Source organism: Channa argus, chromosome 3 (assembly GCF_033026475.1).
Source record: "Channa argus isolate prfri chromosome 3, Channa argus male v1.0, whole genome shotgun sequence".
Classification (NCBI taxonomy): Eukaryota; Metazoa; Chordata; class Actinopteri; order Anabantiformes; family Channidae; genus Channa; species Channa argus.
The window spans coordinates 16,566,209-16,585,366 of NC_090199.1; the positions used below are offsets into that span (position 1 = coordinate 16,566,209).

Below are 19,158 nucleotides of genomic sequence, written 5' to 3' on the forward strand. Positions count from 1 at the left end.
GCCAGACCAAAATAGAAGCGGGAATACAAGCCAAAAACAACCTTGTATTTGTGTTCAACAATTGGCCTTTTCAGAGGAGATCCATTTTAACAGCATCTCTACAGTCCTCTCCCTACCTGATACACGGTCCATAGACGAGTATCTACAAAAATAGTGCATGCCTGCATGATTCTTTTTTTCTACTCTCCCAAACCGGCAACTTATGTGCCTTTTGCTGACTGCAAGTGGCCTTTGTGATTTGTATCAGGATAAAAGCATCTACTGGATAAAGGCACATAGATGGCAGGAATAAAAGGAGGAACACAGAGAGGGAGCGAGGGCATTCTTTGTCAATTTGAAGAGAAGTGCTGCCCTGTGGATAAGCAAACTGTGTTCTGTGCATTTGTGTCAGCACTCAGGTTTGCATGTTTTGTTTGTGTACAGGTCATGCGCATGTTGCCGTGTGTGCGTTCTTGTGTATATACTTCTCTGGTATCAGGGCGTTAGGTGTTAAGGATTGTGTAAGTGTACGTGTTGGCTCAGCAAAGCCAGTGACTCAGAGCGGTAGCTGTAGCTGGCTTACTTTCGGGTCAGTTAGCAGCAGCAAGTGCGTCTGAGGAGGCATGTTATAAAATGTGCTAGTCTGCAGCAGTCTCACTACACTACTGGAGGAGAGGAGAAGAGGGGAGAGGAACATGGCTAAGAGCTAACTAGGGCGGCGTTGGGTCATTTCACATGAATAATGACATTTCAGGATCTTTCTTTCTTGGGCCTTGAGCCATTATTCTATAGCCTGATTCAACAGACTTGACAATGGAAAATATGATTCATGCTGTTTGCAGTAGCTCATATTTTGGCTCAATAATCATATTAACTGGGGAAGTTGTCCAAGATCCTGGCTTCTGACTCTGTGCTGTTGTTATCCAAGCTGCAAACAGCTGGAGAAACATTTACAAAGTGTCTGCGGCATACTGATGAGCCAGGAGACACCCTCTTGTTAAATTATTCCATCCCACGTCAACCCCTCCTCCTCCATCACTCTTCCTCCTCCCCCTCTTGCTCTTCTTCTCCGCTCCTCTTGCTGCTGTTCTCCCTTTCCTCCCACTCTCTCTGCTGTGTGCTTCGCTTTTTTACGCTTCATAAAATCCAGACGGGACCCTTGCATGTGTCCCGCCCCCACGCATGTCAATCAAGCCCATTTGCTTCATAGCAACAGGATATCAGTGGTGTCCAGGCTCCTCCTCCCACACGCTTCTGCATCACCTTATAGGGTAACATGTCTGCTTGTCAAAAAAATCCCTCCCTATACACCCCCATCTTTTTCCTTGTAGGGTTTCATGTATAATTCCCCTTTGTCGCATGCCATTTCTGGGAGAATCCTCTTCACATGCACACATCATACATGTGTGCAGAAAGATACACAAACAAACACACACACGACATTCCCTGTCATCTCCTCCCTGGCCAGGTCAATGTCCCAAACGGCTCCTCTGTACAATTGTATGAATAAAAACTCCAAAACAAAAAGATGATGACATTATTTGTCTGCATTACTTCTCATGAAAACCCACACTCCACCCCAGACAAACATATTTGCAGGTGAACACACAAACTTGCAGATAGACATGGATTCATCCATCGTGGACACGCCTGTTCCAGTGCATTAGGTAAGACCAGGGAACGAGTTAGTCTTGTTTAGCGCTCAGGCAGAGCTTTGTAATAAAACAATGCTTGTCCTCTTGTCCAGTGTATTTAAAAATGTACACAAGCTAGCTGTGGAGTGGTGCTGTCACTGTCAACCGCAAAATCTAAAGAGCCAGGAGGGCAACCCGTATCTATTTCAAAGGCAGGGTCTTTAGAAAGCCATGCAGATGCCTCGCAGCAAGTGACTTTTAGAGTCATTAGAAATGCAAATAGCTGCTAAAGAGGCAGAACTTTCACCGCAGCTCGAGGTTTGAGCTGTTTCATAACTATCTTTTTGAAGTATAGTGTAAAAAGTGTTTACCTCACATGGTTTCCCCATCGACGTTTCCCCTCACGCCTCGAACCATCTAACAATCTCTACAAAATGAATGACTCATGCAAGTTGCCAAGGCAACACGGCTCACTGGGATCATTTAACCGCCATCATTGTTAACCCTGCTCAGAATCAATAACAAGATTTGGGAGGTGGAGGATGTTGGGTGAGGTGGGAGGTGGGGGAGTCGAATCCTCACGACCCATTTACAGTTTATGAAAGCGTGGCAGTGTGTGTGTAAAGCTTTGTAGCAGGTAGGCGTTTCTCCCTTGCCTTAGGGTACACGCTTAGGTGAGGCTTGACAAAATACTTCTGTAACCAATGTGCTTCTCCAAATCTCTCCTTCAGCACAAAATTATCATCAGAAAGTAATAAAAGTGCTAAGAGATTACCTCTGACATGAGGCACCTCTGAACACTTATACACACACTCACACACCTAACTGCAAAGTCAGCTCTACGGCCTGAAATTGCGTCACTAAGCAAACTAGCTCTCTCTCCTGTTGACCTACAATATTGTCACATCCAATGAGTTGCTCCCCATCTCCGCAAAATTTCAGTTTCCTCATCCACAGGCTTCCCTGACAAGTGAACGAGGGTGTCCCTTCACTTTAAAAAAAAAATCAATCTTCATTCTCTTGTACCCATTCTCTCTCTCTGCCTGTCTGTCTTTCCCAACCCATCCCCCTCTCTTCCAGGGGCTCTTCAAGGAAAACATTAAGATAACAGCTGCCAGGGCCCCAGGGAGAGCAAGAGGAGGGAGAAAAGAGGTCAAACATTAAAGAGAGCAGGAACCCAAGGTACAGTGCACACATACAGGCAAAGACAGGAAGAAACACGCACACTCATCCTGACTCACACCAAATGAAATGTAATGATATGAACGTTACACTTCATGCACCAACTTTGCAGCCCGCTGTGTGCTTGAGCTTCTGTGTGTTTGTGAAATGTGTGACACAGAAATTACAGTGAGGAGGTGTTGTTAGCTGAATAGAAGAGAGATGCAGAAGGAAGAAGGGAGGACGAGAAAGAAAGAGAGCAGGAAAGAAAAAGACAGGAGACAACTGTTCTGTGGACACCTGTCCCTTTCGCTCACAGGCTTGAGCAACGTACAGAGACAGCTGCAGGGGCAATAAAGACGAAAGACTTTTTTTTTTTTTAAACTTACCTCTCCTCCACCCCATTCTTTTTCTGTTTCCACTCTTTTGTCTCAGAAATGTCAAAGAGTTTATCGCAGGAGCAACATACTAAGCTGTGGTATCCAGCTGTACACACTAACTCGCTGTACTGTATGTTCACACACAGATTCTTCTGAGCATACATAATATATGGCAGAGCAGTTTCTGGCAGTAACAGCTCTTCATTGCGTGCGCTTCTCGCTCTGGGCAGGAGAACAGATGCCACAAAAACACCGTACAATAATGCATTGCCGCTCATGCGTTTCACCAAATCATAACTGTAGCGATACAATCTTCAGCCATCATCATCTATGCCTAGTACACTAGAGTGTTTATATCTGTTGTAACAACTGGCCAATGAGTCTTAATGAGAGTCTGAAATTCCCTGCCTGGACCACTCTAGTAAAAGGGTCAAGCAGAGTCCTCATCTGTTAGTAGTTAATTAACATTTCATGTTCAATGACAGTGCTGCCTGCATCTGATGGCGTTTCATGCACAGTGGAGCTTGAGCTCCATGCATGAAATGCAGCGGATGCACACCGAGGAGGATTTAAAAAGATATCAAGAACACTCACCGATAACACGGAAGGATAGTACAGTCCCATCATCGTATTCTGTGCAACAACTCAAACTGTTGTCGCTCCTCTCTCCTTGCCTCTTCTCACGCTGCCTCACTTTCTCTCCCTCTCCGAGCCTGTGTCACCTCACCAGCTCAGTCTCTCTTGTCTGTCTCACAGATTCAAAATCTCCCTCTCTCTGCCCCCGCTCGCTCTGTCTGCCCTGCCAATCCCCCCCTCCCTCCCTCCCTCCCTCCCCACCTCGTTCTCCTCCTCCGCTGGCCTCTGTCCCTGTCACTCTCCCTCGCTTGCTTACTTGCTTCCTTTCTTTTCTTTCCCCTCTATCTGTCTCTTCTGTCTCCCACTCACTCTTTTCTTTCCCTCTCCCACTCGCTCCTTGCTTTCCCTCTACCCCCAGCCTTCTGTTTTGCTGCTGTGCCCTTGCCTGCTCATCTCTTCTGTCTCTTCTTCAGTCCTCCTCCTCTCACCCAGATAGCCTGACGCCTCCCCCCTCCTACTTTTCTGCCTCTGACACACCTGCAAACTTTCCCCTCCCCTCTGCTTTCCTCTCATGTCGCAGTCCCTCCCTTCTCTCTCTCTCTCTCTCACTTCGTCTATTCTCTTTCTTCATGTAGGTGAGTTAACTGGGGCTGCTGGCACCACTGGGAGAGGAAGTGAAGACATGCCTTCTCTCTGTAGCCCCTTTCAGACATGCACCTTGTTACATAAATGTGCTGGCAATCTTACATCTTTGTCTCATACTTGAATAAGCAATCTGACTAGGTCAGAGTAACATTTTTAAACACTTCCAATAAACTCTACACTACGTATTGTCACAATAGGAGTCTTCAATGCTTCCTTTTTATATCAGCAATAATTCAAATGACTATGTGTAACCTAAAAGATGTCTGACAGAAAATTATCAGCTCCAGAGCCAGCGCAAAAAAAACAAACAAAAAACAAAAACTGAAATCTGAAAAACCCACCTATCCTGCACCAAACTACAAACTATCAGCTCAACGGCAAATTATTTTTCACAGACACATAAAATGACATTTAACAGCCACTGGGGGCAGAAAGACCGGCTCCTCTAACTGCCACACAAGAGAACGACCCCTGTACGTCTTGAGAGCAACAACAAACAAGCCATAAGATGAAACATTAATTGTGTCAAACTATTTTTTTTTATGTTCTGAAGGCAAAAAATACAGATTCTTACTGAGCTTGTAAACCAGAGTTTGTCTTCAGCACAGCAGGTCACTCGATGTATTAATCATTTGTATATCCCGTGTAAATTAAATTTTCACTAGCTATGCTAATCTCTTCTGATCAGAAGAAATATTTGATAAACCATCTAATAACAAAATCTTATCCATGCATTCCATGGTAAAGACGAAATAGCAACTCTGAATTTCCAATAACTTATCCATCTTGACCATAAATTAGAATCTACACTCCACATACCTGGTTAACTAATAGGAGCTTCAGTAAATGCTGCTGTAATAGACAGCTATTATTAAGAGGTCAGAAAAGATGCAGGGGCAAACATAGGTGGTGCGTTTAAATATTCTTTAACTCAGCTTCAGTACTAAGTCTCTATTACTGATAAAGTCTGTCATCCTAAAAATTATTTTATTTGGCAGCTCACCAACATTTTCCAGCAGTACCACCACTGTCGTGTGGTTCTTTCCATATTTGTCCTGTTATGTTTCAACAATTAACAGATGATTCACTTATATGAAGAAAGTCCAAAAAAGCATAACCTCTAAAGACAAGCAAGGCCGGCAAAATTTCATATTCCATGTCTGGAAAAAGCTTGTTACTGTCTGAGCACATCAGGCTTCTGCAGCTCTCCAGGCTCTTCCTTTCAGGAGCCTTTGATCACATCATTCTCACACTGCTGTTGACAGTTTAGCACCTCAGTGTTGCGGGAGCCTCTGCTGCCCACCATTGTTTTCGTCCTCTCTGCCTCTTTTTGGTTGGACGCCAGTTCACACTTCCAAGTCCCTGAGTCCATGATTGACTTCACAAGAGAGTTGTTCACACAAGGTAACGTTTTGTGATTACTCTTTGAAATCTTTCATTATGGAAGCAAAGGGTTAAAAGCTGTATCATCTTGCAGTGAAATGAAAACTGGCTAATTGGCTTTCAGGGTTCCGCAATATCCTCTAAACAGTACAACAGCCAGCCAAAAGAAAAAAAAGAAAAAATTTCATACTGAAGCAAATAGGAGCATACAAGTGAAGGCGTAAGATAGATAAAGTGCAGATAAGCAGCCAGAGGTTGTTCTCCATCACGGAGAGCAAGGGATGATGGGATTATGGGAAGAACATGAGGGGATGAGTGGATGAACGGCGGGTGATCAAAGGATTAACCACATAAACTGAACAGTCTAATAACACGTTCAGCAGGCTAATACAAACAACGGCAAATAGACTGGGTCTTTACACATAGACGTGGGTATATTTTATATTACAGTATTTGCAGGTTTAAAACACTAAACAAAAAAAGTCAGATTGTCTAGTTGCAAGATGTCAAGAAGATAATACTCCTAAATGTTTAGTCAAGAAAGAGTAGTAGAAAAGAGTGAAGAGTGAAGAGGCATGTCTTCTTCTACACAACTGATAAATTATAATCCACACCCCCACCTTGTGGTTTAGAGAGCTTCACTGAGTCACATTAAGGCCATATGAACACTATATTCAAACAGGAGAGAGATATTAGGGGATAATACGGTAGGATATTATTAAACATGGACTTTTGCATGCGTTGAGATGTAATTATGCCCTTACCTGACTATGAGATGGGTAGCCATGGTAACTGAGGGTCAGAGGATCGTTGTTCTGAAAGAGAAGAGATTTGAGATTGAAAGTGCTGAATGGTCAACCAAAAAAAAAAGAAGTTGCTTAATATTTTCAATGTTATTTTTATTTCTCAGGACTGTTGACTCCTTAGTTCACTCAGCGCTTATTCTTTTTTAGTTATATACCCGACTCCACAGTCCTGTGATGTTACTGACTAGTAATGAAATTAACTCCACCTGTCACACACTGCCGCTATCTCCTCCAGAGTTTTCCACCGAGTGGATCTTTTGTCTGCTTGTAAAGACGTGATAACGGGGGCAAGTGAGATCATGCGAGCAGGAGATGAAAGACAGACCGAAAGTACAAGTGTCACCACAGCTCTTAAATCATAAATAGGTCAGGAGTGTCAGTGAGCATGAAGCCTATTGGTGAGAAATAGCATCATAAGCCCTGATGCAATCTCTAACACATTCCTCTCAGTGTTCTTCTGACTGTGTAAAGCTGAGACGCATAAATCAAACATCTGGTGAGTAATTACATTTAAACAAGACACAATAATGTATTTTTGTTTGGAGCCAAATATTAAAACTAAAATTTTATCCCCACTCCCCAAAATAGTTTTGTAACTCACTTTATTCGTACTCATAACTGTGTGTTCTGGCTTTTATGCTAATGTATTCCATTAAAAGGCAGATTTTCACAGCAATTACAACACGCTTTGAAGGGAGAAAACAGATTTGCCTGTCTCTGGCTTCATATCACTAGATTAGAAAACAACCCGGCTCCTCCCTCCTCTCTCTGTCCTTCCCCCTGATTTTCCTTTCATCTGGAACCAATGTCCCACGTCTGCTCTGTCCCCAGGGGGAACACTTTGCTCTGTGCGCTTCACAGCTTGAGTTCGCCTGATTAATACTGTAGCCATCTAACTCTAGACCCCATGGGGCCATTTCACTAGAATTACGCACAACATTTCCAAATGCAAGAGACTTGGTCGGGGAGGGGGCACAAGGAAGTGTCTTTGTGACTGAAAAATGCAGTTTGTTTTAGTCTATCTCAGAGCCAAAAATGTACTTAGCGAACTGGCTTTGGGAGGCACAAGCTCTAAATAATGAATCACTTCTTACAGGCTTGAATAACATGAATAAAGTATAAACCTTATTTTACAGTGAGGCCAAACGCTAAATGCACCACACTGAAAGTATGAAGCAACGGAGGATCATAACAAAACTTTTTAAAAAAGGGGAAAAAAATGAGATTCCTTTGGCTGCGGTGCCATTCGGTGTGAAAGTCAAGTGGGAGGTGTTAAAACACATCTGGAACGGGAACATCTGGAGTTTATAGGAGCAGAACTGGAAACACAACGATAAATGAACAGCAAAGAAATAAGATGGAGGGAGCAAAGACAATGACTCATGCATGAGCCGAGTCATGTGCTTAATTTCCTTATAAAACTGGGAGGAACGAGAGACGGGGCTGCACACAACTGTGCATCAGTCTCACCCTCTCACTTGCAAGTAGAATTTTTCATACTTATAACAGTGATAGTTAATGGTGGTTTCCCTTTATGTTTTGTTGTTGAAAAATAGGGAAAAGGTAAAAAAACATCTGAAGAGCAGCAAAGGATGGGAAGTTACTGCGTCAAACTACATTTCCACCAGGCGACAGTGATCCCTTCCACACATGGACCCGTCTAAACCTCTCCAGGTGGCAGCATGTGTCAATTGTTTAGTTTGTGTGAGCACTGTCTGATTTGGCCACAAGACTTGTGACTATTCCTATCATATCGAGGGACTGCTGCTCTTCTAAGGAGAAGAAGAACTACATTTCATTGCTCTGAGAGTCATCCTACCTAACTGCAAAGCAGGACACTCCATACACTCGAGAGGATGTGAATCCATTTCCTGCACAGAGCACTTATGTGCTAAGCCTCCCAACAGTCGGCCAGGAGATCTGAAGTTTATTTGCCCTCAATATACCTCACATCCCTCCGACTTTCCACAGTAAACCTACATGTGCTTTTTCAGGGGTATGTTGGCTGGAGACAAAGAGGATTTTGAAGGTTGGCTTGACAGTTCTGGCAGAGAAATAATCATACAGTAGTATCCACTAGCAACTGATCTGCATTTTCATCCACCATTTTATTCCGCATCTTATTGGAGAGCATTTACTTGTAATTATTTACTGCACAACCGAACTGCCCATCAGGATTTCTCTATGTCGTTATTTCTGTGCAAGATTACTTCACTGAAATTAGAGCCTCGTATGGGACTTTGGGACCAGTGTCTATGCATAGAATTGGTAGATATTTTGGGCTTCATTAGGTAATACACCTAAACTCTCTGCACAAGGCACATGGGTCTGCTGGAGAAGCTATGCAATTATGATCATATTTGTACATGTCAAACCTGAAACTTAAACAGAATTGATTAAGTTGCACATCATATTTTTGACAAATGTATTGTCTTGAGGTAATAATTTTAAATAGTCTTCAAACTGTGTTTTTGCAATTGTCCCATGTTAATAATTTAAAAAGATATTATATTCACTGAGTGTATAATAAAATCATTTAAGAAAAAGAAACTATTAAATGTGATGATATTACCGTTAATTGGTTGCTGATTAATTTTCCTCTGATTAGTTCATTGACTTATAATTTCCACTTTAATCATGTCTCCTAAATACTGTTATTATTCTTAGCATAATTACAACCATATGTAAACTTAATATTGATAGTTTATTGATATAATATTAAAACTTTAGATTGACAGCCATAACATTAACCCCATCTTCTAAAACAAAGGACTGGTTTTGCCAACACAAACTGCTTGAAATAAAGTCATGATGCTAAATTGATAAAAAGCATAATAAACAACTGAAATACTGAAATGACAACCACTCACTTAACTGTAGTTCATATGTCAGGATAACTTCACTTAAAGCATTTCAAAACTGCCCTGGAGCACAGCACCAAACATGCACATCCTTCTATTTGCTGGTCTCTTTCAAACATGATTCAGTCAAAAGATCTGCAAGACCTGCAAATTATCACTGAAAAATAGGAGTCCAAAACAAAATAAATATTCTGAACTCACAGGCAGTACATTTTTCTTGTTGACGTTTTTATTCTATTTCAGTGCTGGGACTGAGAGGAAAGTACAGAGGGGTGATCCACCTACATTAATGTCCTAGTCAAGTCATTTGTCCTCAGCGTTGTCACCCAAGGCAAGACCTTATTAGGTTAGAAGAGAGCCCCGGTTTCTACACAGAGTGGCAACAAAACACGGGCTGCTCAGCAGCATGCCGGATGGATATTAAAGCAGACAACCTCCTCTCAACATTTCCTAAAATCTGACTCTGGCTGGATGTGGGCTGTTACGTTATGAATCCTCTATCGCCCTGTAATATGCAGGACTTCCCTGCTGCTGCACTGGAATCCAAAAAATTACTTTTTGTTAAGGGCACTCCAGTTGCCGACATGTTCAGCAGACACATATTCACTTTACATCAATATTACTGAATAAGCTGAGAGTCCAGAGGGTCTAAAGTGGCAAACATTTTAATTCATACTACCAGATGCAGAGATTTTTCCTGCAATTTGCTTTATTTGCTCATGTTAGCTGAGCATTGTGTGACGTAATGCATGCTGCACTGGTTTATACATGCACTGCTGCTCTGCTAAAACTTTGCAGATTTGATTTGACACATTTCCACCCACACATTGTGGTGACATCATGCCCTAAAAGCTAATGAGAAAAACATCAGTGTCAATGGCCAAATGGGAAAGATCCCATTAGTAGCCTGCATTGGTGCAAACAGATTGCCCTTTACCACACCCTGCTGTGTTGGCACAGTTACAGGTCACAGTTCAACTCTTGTTGTGATGTCGGTAATATGTTGTTTGTTTGAAACAAAAATTAGAATGGTTAGAGTGTAGGAAGGGAGGGACTTCACATTAGTCAGTCAATCGTTTACTGTAATGTTTTCCACCCTTTAACATTCTCTGATGATCAGCTTTACAGAAGTGCGTTGTGAAATTTTATAGACCTTTCTAGGAAAGCCAAGCACTCAGATTTAAAAAAAGCAGGAAAACTGCCTTTCGCGTATTAATGGTGGCACGGGGTTAGAGAAATAAAATTACACAACAGTGTTTTATAAAAACACAATGGGATTGTTACCATGTGTATGAGGTACAAACCACATTTGGATATAAAAAAAAAAACCAAGTCTATTGGGACAATTTTTTTTAAGGTCAACATTAAACTGGCACTATAGGTTTTGGAGCAGTGAAAACCCAATTTATAGTTACAAACAACAATTATTTTTATTATTAAATAATGTGCAGATTAATTTTAGTAAATACAATTTTAAAAACAGTTTTTAAAGCCTAAGTCTAGTATAGAATATTATATGTACAATGTTTGCATATAGAGAAAGCATGAGTTCATTATATTAAATTATGAAAATATTTAAATAATTCTTCTAATTTGATCACCGACTAATCCAAAGGTATATTAAAACAATAAAATCGTCACCTAGTTCAGACCAATGGAAAGTATGCGCGCTGTATAAATCCTCTCCCTAAGATAAAGATTTCAGAGATCAGTGTGCTTATAATGCTCCCTCCAGTATGAGATATGATCCCATTAGCTGGAAACAAAGCCTCTTTACTGCCAGTGATAGGGCAAATCTGTTCCTGCACCAACTGAGAGAGAGGGAGGGACGGAGGGATTTCATTTCCGGACTGTCCAGCCAGCTCACGTTCAATACATTTTAGGGGGCTGAAGCTATTGATCCGTGCTTCTCCTCTCTCTCCCTCCCTCTCCCCCTCCCTCTCTCTCTCTCTCTCACACACACACACACACACACACACACACACACACACGCGATTTTAAGTGCATTATGTTCCTGAGCCTGTCTATCAGCACTCGCAGACAGTATGACGATGTATGTAAAGCCAGCCATTTAGTTTTCCAAACAGGAGCAAACAGGCCACTTCACCTCCATTACTGGTGCTTTCATGGCACAGAAATAACTTTCTATCTTAGAAGGGAGTGCTTCACCCTTCATAACATACCATAATAATGCCCAAAGCATAATCTCTCCCTCCTGCTCTACTAAACAAATGTTTGACCATTTTTGAACCACTGAGGTGAAAACACAGCAAACTGATTTCTCCAACACAGAAAGTAAATCATTATCAAAAGTTCAATGCGGCATGAGAAGTTAATCTAAACAGTGTAGTACTAACACTGATAAAAGCAGCGTTAAGAGAATCAAGGTTTAAAAAAAAAAATATTGAGATTGAAGTGATTGCCCCTCAATAAATCGGATGATCTTTAATTATCTCAAATAAACTCTTCTGTCATCACCTCCCCCTCAACCACCACTCAGGCAAACACTGACATAAATTTACATTCCGAACCAAAAGTTGTACACACCATTATGCCACAGAGTTTTTTTTTTGCATACTAAAAGGTCAAGTTTGTTTGCAGATTCCACCCACAGCTGCAACCTTGTCTGGGCTTTTCAGATATTCAAAAGACAGATGTTCACTGCAGAGTTTTGAAGCAACAGTCTGTCTGAGCAGCAATGTAACAACCCGATACCCTCAATACATTGTATAAATACAAACTGTACTACTATAATTACTTCTTTAACCTCTAGTAAATGTGTGAGGTGCAATTTGGCATCTACAAAGCTGTAGACCAGTGAACACCACAAATCGCGTTTTTCCCCCAGAGTGGACTATTACCACCCCGTCGTATAAGTGAAAAAACAGCACGTAAAGTCATTTTTAAATTTGTGCTGGTATTTCCTGCACTGATGGTAACTGGGGACTGGGCCCGTTTGTGGCCCCTCTGCAGCAGAAGCAGCTACCATTACAACATGAACAGATTGCAAATGCATTCATAGTGGAAAAACTGAATGATTCTTTATTAGAGTTTTTGTGATTAAAAAATAGATAAAGCTATCGTATTTCAAGAGATCCTGGCACCACCATTGTACTTAGCCTGAGAAGTCGTGTCTGCTTTATTGAATTTGGACAAAAGCGTCCTCTCCTCACCTGACCAACCTCGCCGATCCCAACGGAAACATCGATCCGGGGGCGCTTGCACTCAGCCCCGGACGAGTCCACCAGTGCCGTCGCTGCTTGTCCATCGGGCTCCGGGTCTCCGCGCTTCATGCCCCGGACAGCTGCAGGAGCGCCGCCCGGGTTGGGATGCACCCCGGCCATAGTGTCCAGCTCTCGATCCCGGTCCATGAGAGCCCGGGACACAGGCAGCATGATGGATGCAACGTCGGTCGACATTAACATTTAAAAATCTTCTTTTGTCCCCTCTCCTAAAACAGACTAATCGTGTGCACCTTTGTGCTTAAAACCAACCTCTGGTGGATTTGTCTTTGCTGATAAAACAGTCTCTCCTTTGTACCAAGCAGCCTTTACTGTGTTTTCTACTGGGCCTCTGAATGATCCCCTAAAGAGTTGATGTGTCTGCAAGTGTTTTGATTCCTGGTTTAATCTATTTAATCAATACCAAGCTAGCGTTTTTAAAAACAATTACCTCACAGGTCAGTCTCCTTTAAAAAAAAACCCTGAAATAAAAACACATTTGTCAGTTTAATTTCCAGCTATGTAGTCCCTGTTTGATGACCGTGTATTTCTGTACTGCGGGGCTGCCTACGAGGCCTACACAATTTCAGATCATAACAAACCAATTAAATAAAGAGCGATCAAAACAATGGCTCCCGAGCATATCCTACCGTCCACTTTCCATCGGCTGTCTCTGGATTTCCGTCTGTTTTAAGAGCACATCAACATCCTAGCGCAGCCTCAAGACCAAAGCCCCTTAACATGTCTTCCCTGTCTTTCCTCCCTGTCTTATTAGCCACAGAGGTTCACTGAAAGTCAATCCTCGTCAGAAGCTCTCCATTGCCCCCATGTTAGTCCGCATTTAAATTTAAAAAAGCGATTTGTCCCTCACAAAAACAACAAACGAACGAAGGGGCTGCGGTGTTTCCTTGTCTCTCTCTCTCTCTCTCGCCTATTATTTTCTTTCCTCTCTCCGTTTTCCCGGTGTGTTCTTGCAGCGTGTTACAGAAAGGAAACTGTGCCCCCTCCCTCCTCCTCTCTTGGTGTAGTCATTCCCCTCCTCCTATCTTCCGCTCTCTCCCTTTGAACGCAGAGCCAGGCAGCCATGCAGCCTGCAAACACACGCAGAGTGCCGCAGTGCCTCCATACATTTGACTGAGGGGAGGTGTGTGTGTTTGTAGTGAGTCTTATGGCCTAAACAACGTGCCATAATAAAGCTGTGTTTCCTCAAAACCCGTGTTCATTCTGCCCTTTACATTTCCACTGGTGACGAGAAATTCAAAATCTGTTTATTAAACCTCAAGCTTGGCCCTTTTTCAGAGCTGTTTATGTGCTCACAGTACAAATTAGACTATTAAAGACTGTGGAGCTCTGGATGAATTAATTCCTAACTCATTACACAACAATGCACAGGCCAAGGTCTTCACACAAGCCCAGCTGTGAGTCATGCAGCATGCAGTACCTTAGGTTCCTCTGGCATTTTTACTGCTTCGATGACACCCAGTGGTCAAAGGCTACCATGAGAGGAAAGTACCTCAAAGGTTGTGCTAAATTAAAAGCCCAATCCTCATTTGGATGGCTCCTCTCCTACATCTGCCATCTTACGCTCCAAGTCTGGTTTTCCTCCATTCCTAAATCCAAGAATTGTGTGTGTTATTCCATATTTACAAGGAAAAACAGAGCATATTTATACTTCTGTGATTAGTTTACTTTAAAGCAGTAGTTGAGAAATTTCGAGATTTAAATGAGAAGATCAATGCTGTACCACTCTTCACTATTAAAAATTAAGCTACAGTCAGGACGGTAGCTTAGATTAGCAGAAAGACTGAAAAGCCTGGCCAAAGGCAACAAAACATCAGCCAGCATCTGTAAAGTCCGCCAACATACTGCACCTCCTTAATCTCCTCAAAAACAAGTGAAGACAAGTTTCCAAATTTAAGAGGATAATTATGCATTTTCAGTTTCTGTGCTAAATTAAACAATCTGGCCGAGTCTCATATGAGTGATATCAGAAGTGCGTTTCCTAAAACACTGAACAGCTCATTTAATTCTTCCATATATTACATGTTCTTACATTTAAATCCCTTGAATTTTGACTGATGTACATTAGGTGAGAATATGAAGACATTATACACCAATATATAGAATATTTAAGTTGCTGTAAACCTTACAAGCTAGGCAAAGTATGCAGGGCCAAGTTTACTGCACCCTGTAATAAGAGCTTCTGGTGTTTTGATTGAAAAAGTAAAAAAAGTCTTACTCATAATACAGAAGCTGACATGATAGGAACCTTTAAGGATAGTTTTGCTGATCTTAAAGCCCCACTTTAAAGCCTTAAAGAAGAGACACATCAATTATTCCTGCATGGCAACCAATCCTAAAATTTATCAAATGAATACATAGTCAACCTCTGGCTATGTTGTAACCCAGTACAGGAACACAATACACAGTGGGTGTGCTCATTTCTGCCCTCAGGTCACCAAGCAGGTTAATCTGGGCAGCGTCTGTTCAATCAGACCTCACTGGAAATATTGTCAGTTGCCTTTTAAAGCTCCAAACTGCTGCATTGTTGGCGCTGTACCTAATGGAACAATTCTTATCTGGAAAACTCTCAGTTGTCTTATACAAACAACTTTTATAGAGAATGTAAAGTGACATCACCCTGTGTTCAGCAGCAGCCTGAGTCTCAGCCACGCTCAGACCGAGAGCCAAATGGTTCACGTAAACAATGCCACCTCCCACTTTTTTGATTGAAGTGCCGCTTCCTGTTTTAAAATCCAGTTGCTGCAACTCTAACAAACACACACACTCATCTGTTTCCTTTAAGAGCTTTTATTGGTGGTAAAATGAGTTTCGTCCAATGCCTGAAAAGAAGAACAGAAGTCAGAATGGGGAGACCAAAAAAAAAAAAAAAAAAAAAGTGACAGAATGATAACTGTCAAAAAAAAAAAAACTCACTGATGTACATTAACAGGAGCTCAAAATGAATCTAGTCCTGCTTACCTCATCATCTCAACCAACTGCAAGCATCTTCTATGTGACTGCTGAAAAACAGGAAGTGGATTAGTCTTGATAAATAATTCAAAACTCTCATTACTAAGTCATTGCCCTGCTGTCATACGGAAAACTCTGACTCTCTGTATTTTTTTTTTGTGATGAGCAGTGTTGCAATGGGGCTTATTCAAGGGTGTTTGCTTTTTCCAGAGTTCATCAGGGTGCGGTGGGTAATGTCAGGACACAGATAGTTTTCCTCACCATCACTGCCCAAAGCATCCCTCTACACAAGGTCCATCGCGTGGTGAGCAGATTTCAGTTGAACACATGAAGTAGATCTGAGAGGGAAAAGACCAACCGCAAAAGTTGATTCAGTGTCCAGACTCCAGAAGAGTGTGTGCTTTGTAATGCGACAGCTGCTAGCAGTTTAAATTTGGCCAGAACTTGTAGTTTACAAAATAGCATCTCCATCTCTCATAATGAACACTGGCATAGAGATTTAGAGGCACAGCCTTAAACTGCTTCATTTTCCACAACACACCTTTACTGATTTAAAAAAAAAAAAAAAAAAAAAATATGGGCCAAATGTTTAGGTACTCTGGGCAGACAGCTGTCTTTTTTTGCTGCATCACAAAGGGCAAGTGTTCAAAGTGGCAGTTTGGTAAAATCATTTTGTGTCCTGCACTCTCATTTTAGTCCATAATTGTTTTTAGTCCTTTATGATTTCTGATGATAATCATTTGTACTAGCTCAATGTGCACACTTATTAGGTTAGGTTAAGGGTGAACTTGCAGTGAAACCGCATGTAGGGGGATGGAAAACCTAAACCTAGGGCAATAACAAGGGCTTATATAGGGGGCTTCACAGGCATATATGAGGGAAAGACTCCCACGACTGTACAGTGTCATTTATACCCTGGTCTCTGCTCCCCCTTACCTCTTCATCTGGGTCCATGAACTCCCCATCAGGAAGGAACTGGAAGGTGCTGATAGTGAAACGGCGGGTCTGAGCTCGAGGAGAGGATGTTTGAAGATCAGACAGCACAGCTTGCTGCAGGGCTGGATCCAAAGGGTTTGGACATCTAGGAAGTAAAATTGGATGAGTAAGCAAGTTGGATAGCAGGACAATAGGGATTAAAAATATACTTCCTTCACTCTCCCCATTATCTCTCTTCAAAGAAGAAAAAAATAAAAGATTTCTTTGCAGTTCTGTTCCACAACAACCTGCCCTCCTCGTTCCCGCTGCTGAGCTCAATGTTCTCTTCACATAGAAGATGTGTTGACGCACCCATTGTAAAGCAGCACCCACACAGCTGTTGCAGAGCGGGGGTAGGCCACACAGAAGTGCACCAGTAGCACCAAACTGGGATCTGGGGCGTTGAGTAGTCGCACTTCCAGGTAGAGGGGTTTGTCAAGCAACATCTGCAGGGGCTGGTGATACTGAGGATAGTAGCTGCTATACTGGGCATCTGGGACAAGAGGAAGCATATTTGACTTACTGAAGAATATACATCAGGAAACTTCACTCATTCAGAACTAGGTGGACTGTTCTCCTACAGCTGATCAGCTTAGGTTATGAAGCTCTCATATGCTGCTGAAATCTAAAACGTTCACTTTCCGTCCATCCTTCCTGGCTGGCTCGTACTTCTATTCTAAAACACAACAGCAATTTAAGCAACCCTCAGCACTGAAATGAACACCATGTACCTTTAGCAATTCTGAGCTGGACTCCAAATATCCCCTGGGTCTGAACTCCAGGGCCAAGGGTGGGAGTCTTTACCAGGTAGCCAACACTCAGGACACTACCTGGCAGAAACCGGCACTCCACCAGCAGCCTGAGAACAAGACAGACACAGTAATGATCTATGCACAACCGACAGAGATGAGACAAAGATTACCAGTTCACAATCCATTTTGGATTCTGATCACATGGTTCGGGTCTTAATAGCACTAGACACCTACATCCACTCCAAGTAAAATAAGTCCCAGAAAGGAAGTAAGAATACTACAAGTGATGGGAATGGATGTCTCACCAACATGTTTGTTACATCTTATATAGAGAGAGAGCCCAATTCTAAATTCAAAGTTGTAGGCATTTCACAAGCTTTAAAAATAAATAAATAAAAAAAATAAAAAAGGGAGCTACAGCAGGTATCAGAATTGAATCTGTGCATCCTCGGAGCACTTCAAGCTACATGGAATCTATTTCAAAGCAACATGTTCTGACCTGACAGGGGAGTCTCTTGTGATGGTGCCATAGTTAAGGCTGATTGCCTGAACCTTGTTAATGACCTCCACCATGTAGATCACTGCTTGCCCCAGCGACTGTTAGGACATAAGACATTTAATTAAGTACATGAACAGTGAATGGTCTGATCACTTAAAGTATAACACTTCTGATCATCAAATGGTAAGACCAGACCCAAATGAACAATGTTTTAGAGTGTCTAAGTATTTTCCAACTTCCCTACCCATGTTTTTTATGTCATTAGTTCCTACAAAATCATTAAAAAAAAAAATGTTTAAATAAAATAAAGTGGCTGAGTGTAATAAAAGAGCATGTCAGTGCAACAGTGCGACACACTGATGTGAGTAGTAGTTTTTGAACAACGGGTCAAGGACCAAATGAGAAGAAAAATTAAAAAAAAAAAAAAGAGAAAGAAAAAGGACAATTTCAGGACAGAACAAATACCAAGTTCAGTAATTAAAATAAAATTTTAAAAAATGTTTGTTCATTTAATCTTACCACTCTCTGTGTCCCGCAGCCATCCATTGGGATCTTAAACAAGGCATAATCAGCAGTCACTCTTTGAGGTTTGCAGGTGGTGTTGCCAGCAGTGACAAGCATAGAAGGGGAAAGAGGAGGCTCCGTGAGGGAAGCAGGCACGGAGAAGACAAAGTGGCGGTCAATAGTGCACTCTGGAGGAGGAAGACACACATGCAGTGATATGAAGGTCAGATGAGCAAAAGGTCAGACATCTCAGGAGGCAACTGATAATGAGACCCAAGGTATCTTATACCCTTTTCACATTCTGTGTCAGTCTCAGCTTGAATTGTGTTGTGCTGGCCCTAAATATGCCTCTTCACACACCCAGCAACTGCAGTGTCTACATTTATGTACCCAAAAACAGATCAACTGTACTCAGATAAAATGCCAGTGGGGACAAACTGCAGCTCACCATCCATAGGGTAGTAGCAGACAGGGGGGTGCTTGCTGAAGCAGCAGCCCATAGAGAGGCACTGTGTCTGGGACACAGAGCCAGGTCCACAGGGGAGACGCTGTTCGCTGGGAAGGTTGCACTCTGAGGGACAGCACGACAAATGTCAGCCGCACATTTAAAATAACTCTGAATGTCCAGAGAGAAAATGCTCTCTAGCAAAATGAATAGCCTTTCAGATGTCTAAACATAAAATTCTACCTTTTCCGGCCCCAGGGAGAACTACTGGACAGGAGAGCTGAGCCTCCCTCATCCCATTTACTGTCATGTAGATGATAGTGATGATGTACACTTTACCCTTTTAGAGAAAAAAAATTATACA

At 42.1% G+C, this 19,158-nt stretch overlaps 2 protein-coding genes across 7 annotated transcripts in view; both read right to left on the minus strand.

Annotated features, from left to right (window-relative positions):
• Positions 1 to 13,658, minus strand: part of rbfox2 (RNA binding fox-1 homolog 2) — a 32,476-nt gene extending 18,818 nt beyond the window's left edge. For 3 of the 6 annotated variants that reach the window (XR_010913852.1, XR_010913851.1, XM_067497279.1), the window contains exons 1-2: positions 12,599 to 13,657; positions 6,523 to 6,573 (exon numbers count right to left, since the gene is read on the minus strand). Coding sequence is in view for 4 of the 6 variants with exons in the window: in XM_067497279.1 (XP_067353380.1) it covers positions 6,523 to 6,573; positions 12,599 to 12,850 (303 nt within the window). In the remaining 2 variants the exon portion in view is untranslated. Of the gene's footprint in view, positions 1 to 3,748; positions 3,958 to 6,522; positions 6,574 to 12,598 lie in introns of those variants that run through there. The other 3 variants (XM_067497280.1, XM_067497278.1, XM_067497281.1) reach the window with 3 other exon arrangements.
• Positions 13,659 to 15,618: 1,960 nt separating this feature from the next.
• Positions 15,619 to 19,130, minus strand: LOC137123187 (zona pellucida sperm-binding protein 4). Its single transcript, XM_067496547.1, has 9 exons — positions 19,038 to 19,130; positions 18,798 to 18,920; positions 18,365 to 18,537; positions 17,846 to 17,943; positions 17,326 to 17,453; positions 16,907 to 17,087; positions 16,556 to 16,700; positions 15,881 to 15,957; positions 15,619 to 15,669 (listed from the first exon to the last, which is right to left on the minus strand). Exons 1-8 carry the CDS (start codon positions 19,102 to 19,104, stop codon positions 15,883 to 15,885), a joined length of 990 nt encoding a protein of 329 aa, XP_067352648.1. The 5' UTR covers positions 19,105 to 19,130; the 3' UTR covers positions 15,619 to 15,669; positions 15,881 to 15,882.
• Between the last annotated feature and the right edge of the window lie 28 nt (positions 19,131 to 19,158).

Coding starts and splice junctions, on each gene's coding strand:
- LOC137123187 (XM_067496547.1), bottom strand. CDS start 19,104: ATGACAGTAAATGGGATGAGGGAGGCTCAGCTCTCCTGTCCAGTAGTT. Junction 18,921..19,037: donor TCTCCCTGGGGCCGGAAAAG/GTAGAATTTTAT, acceptor GCTGTCCCTCAG/AGTGCAACCTTCCCAGCGAA. Junction 15,958..16,555: donor TCATGGACCCAGATGAAGAG/GTAAGGGGGAGC, acceptor TTTCCCTCTCAG/ATCTACTTCATGTGTTCAAC.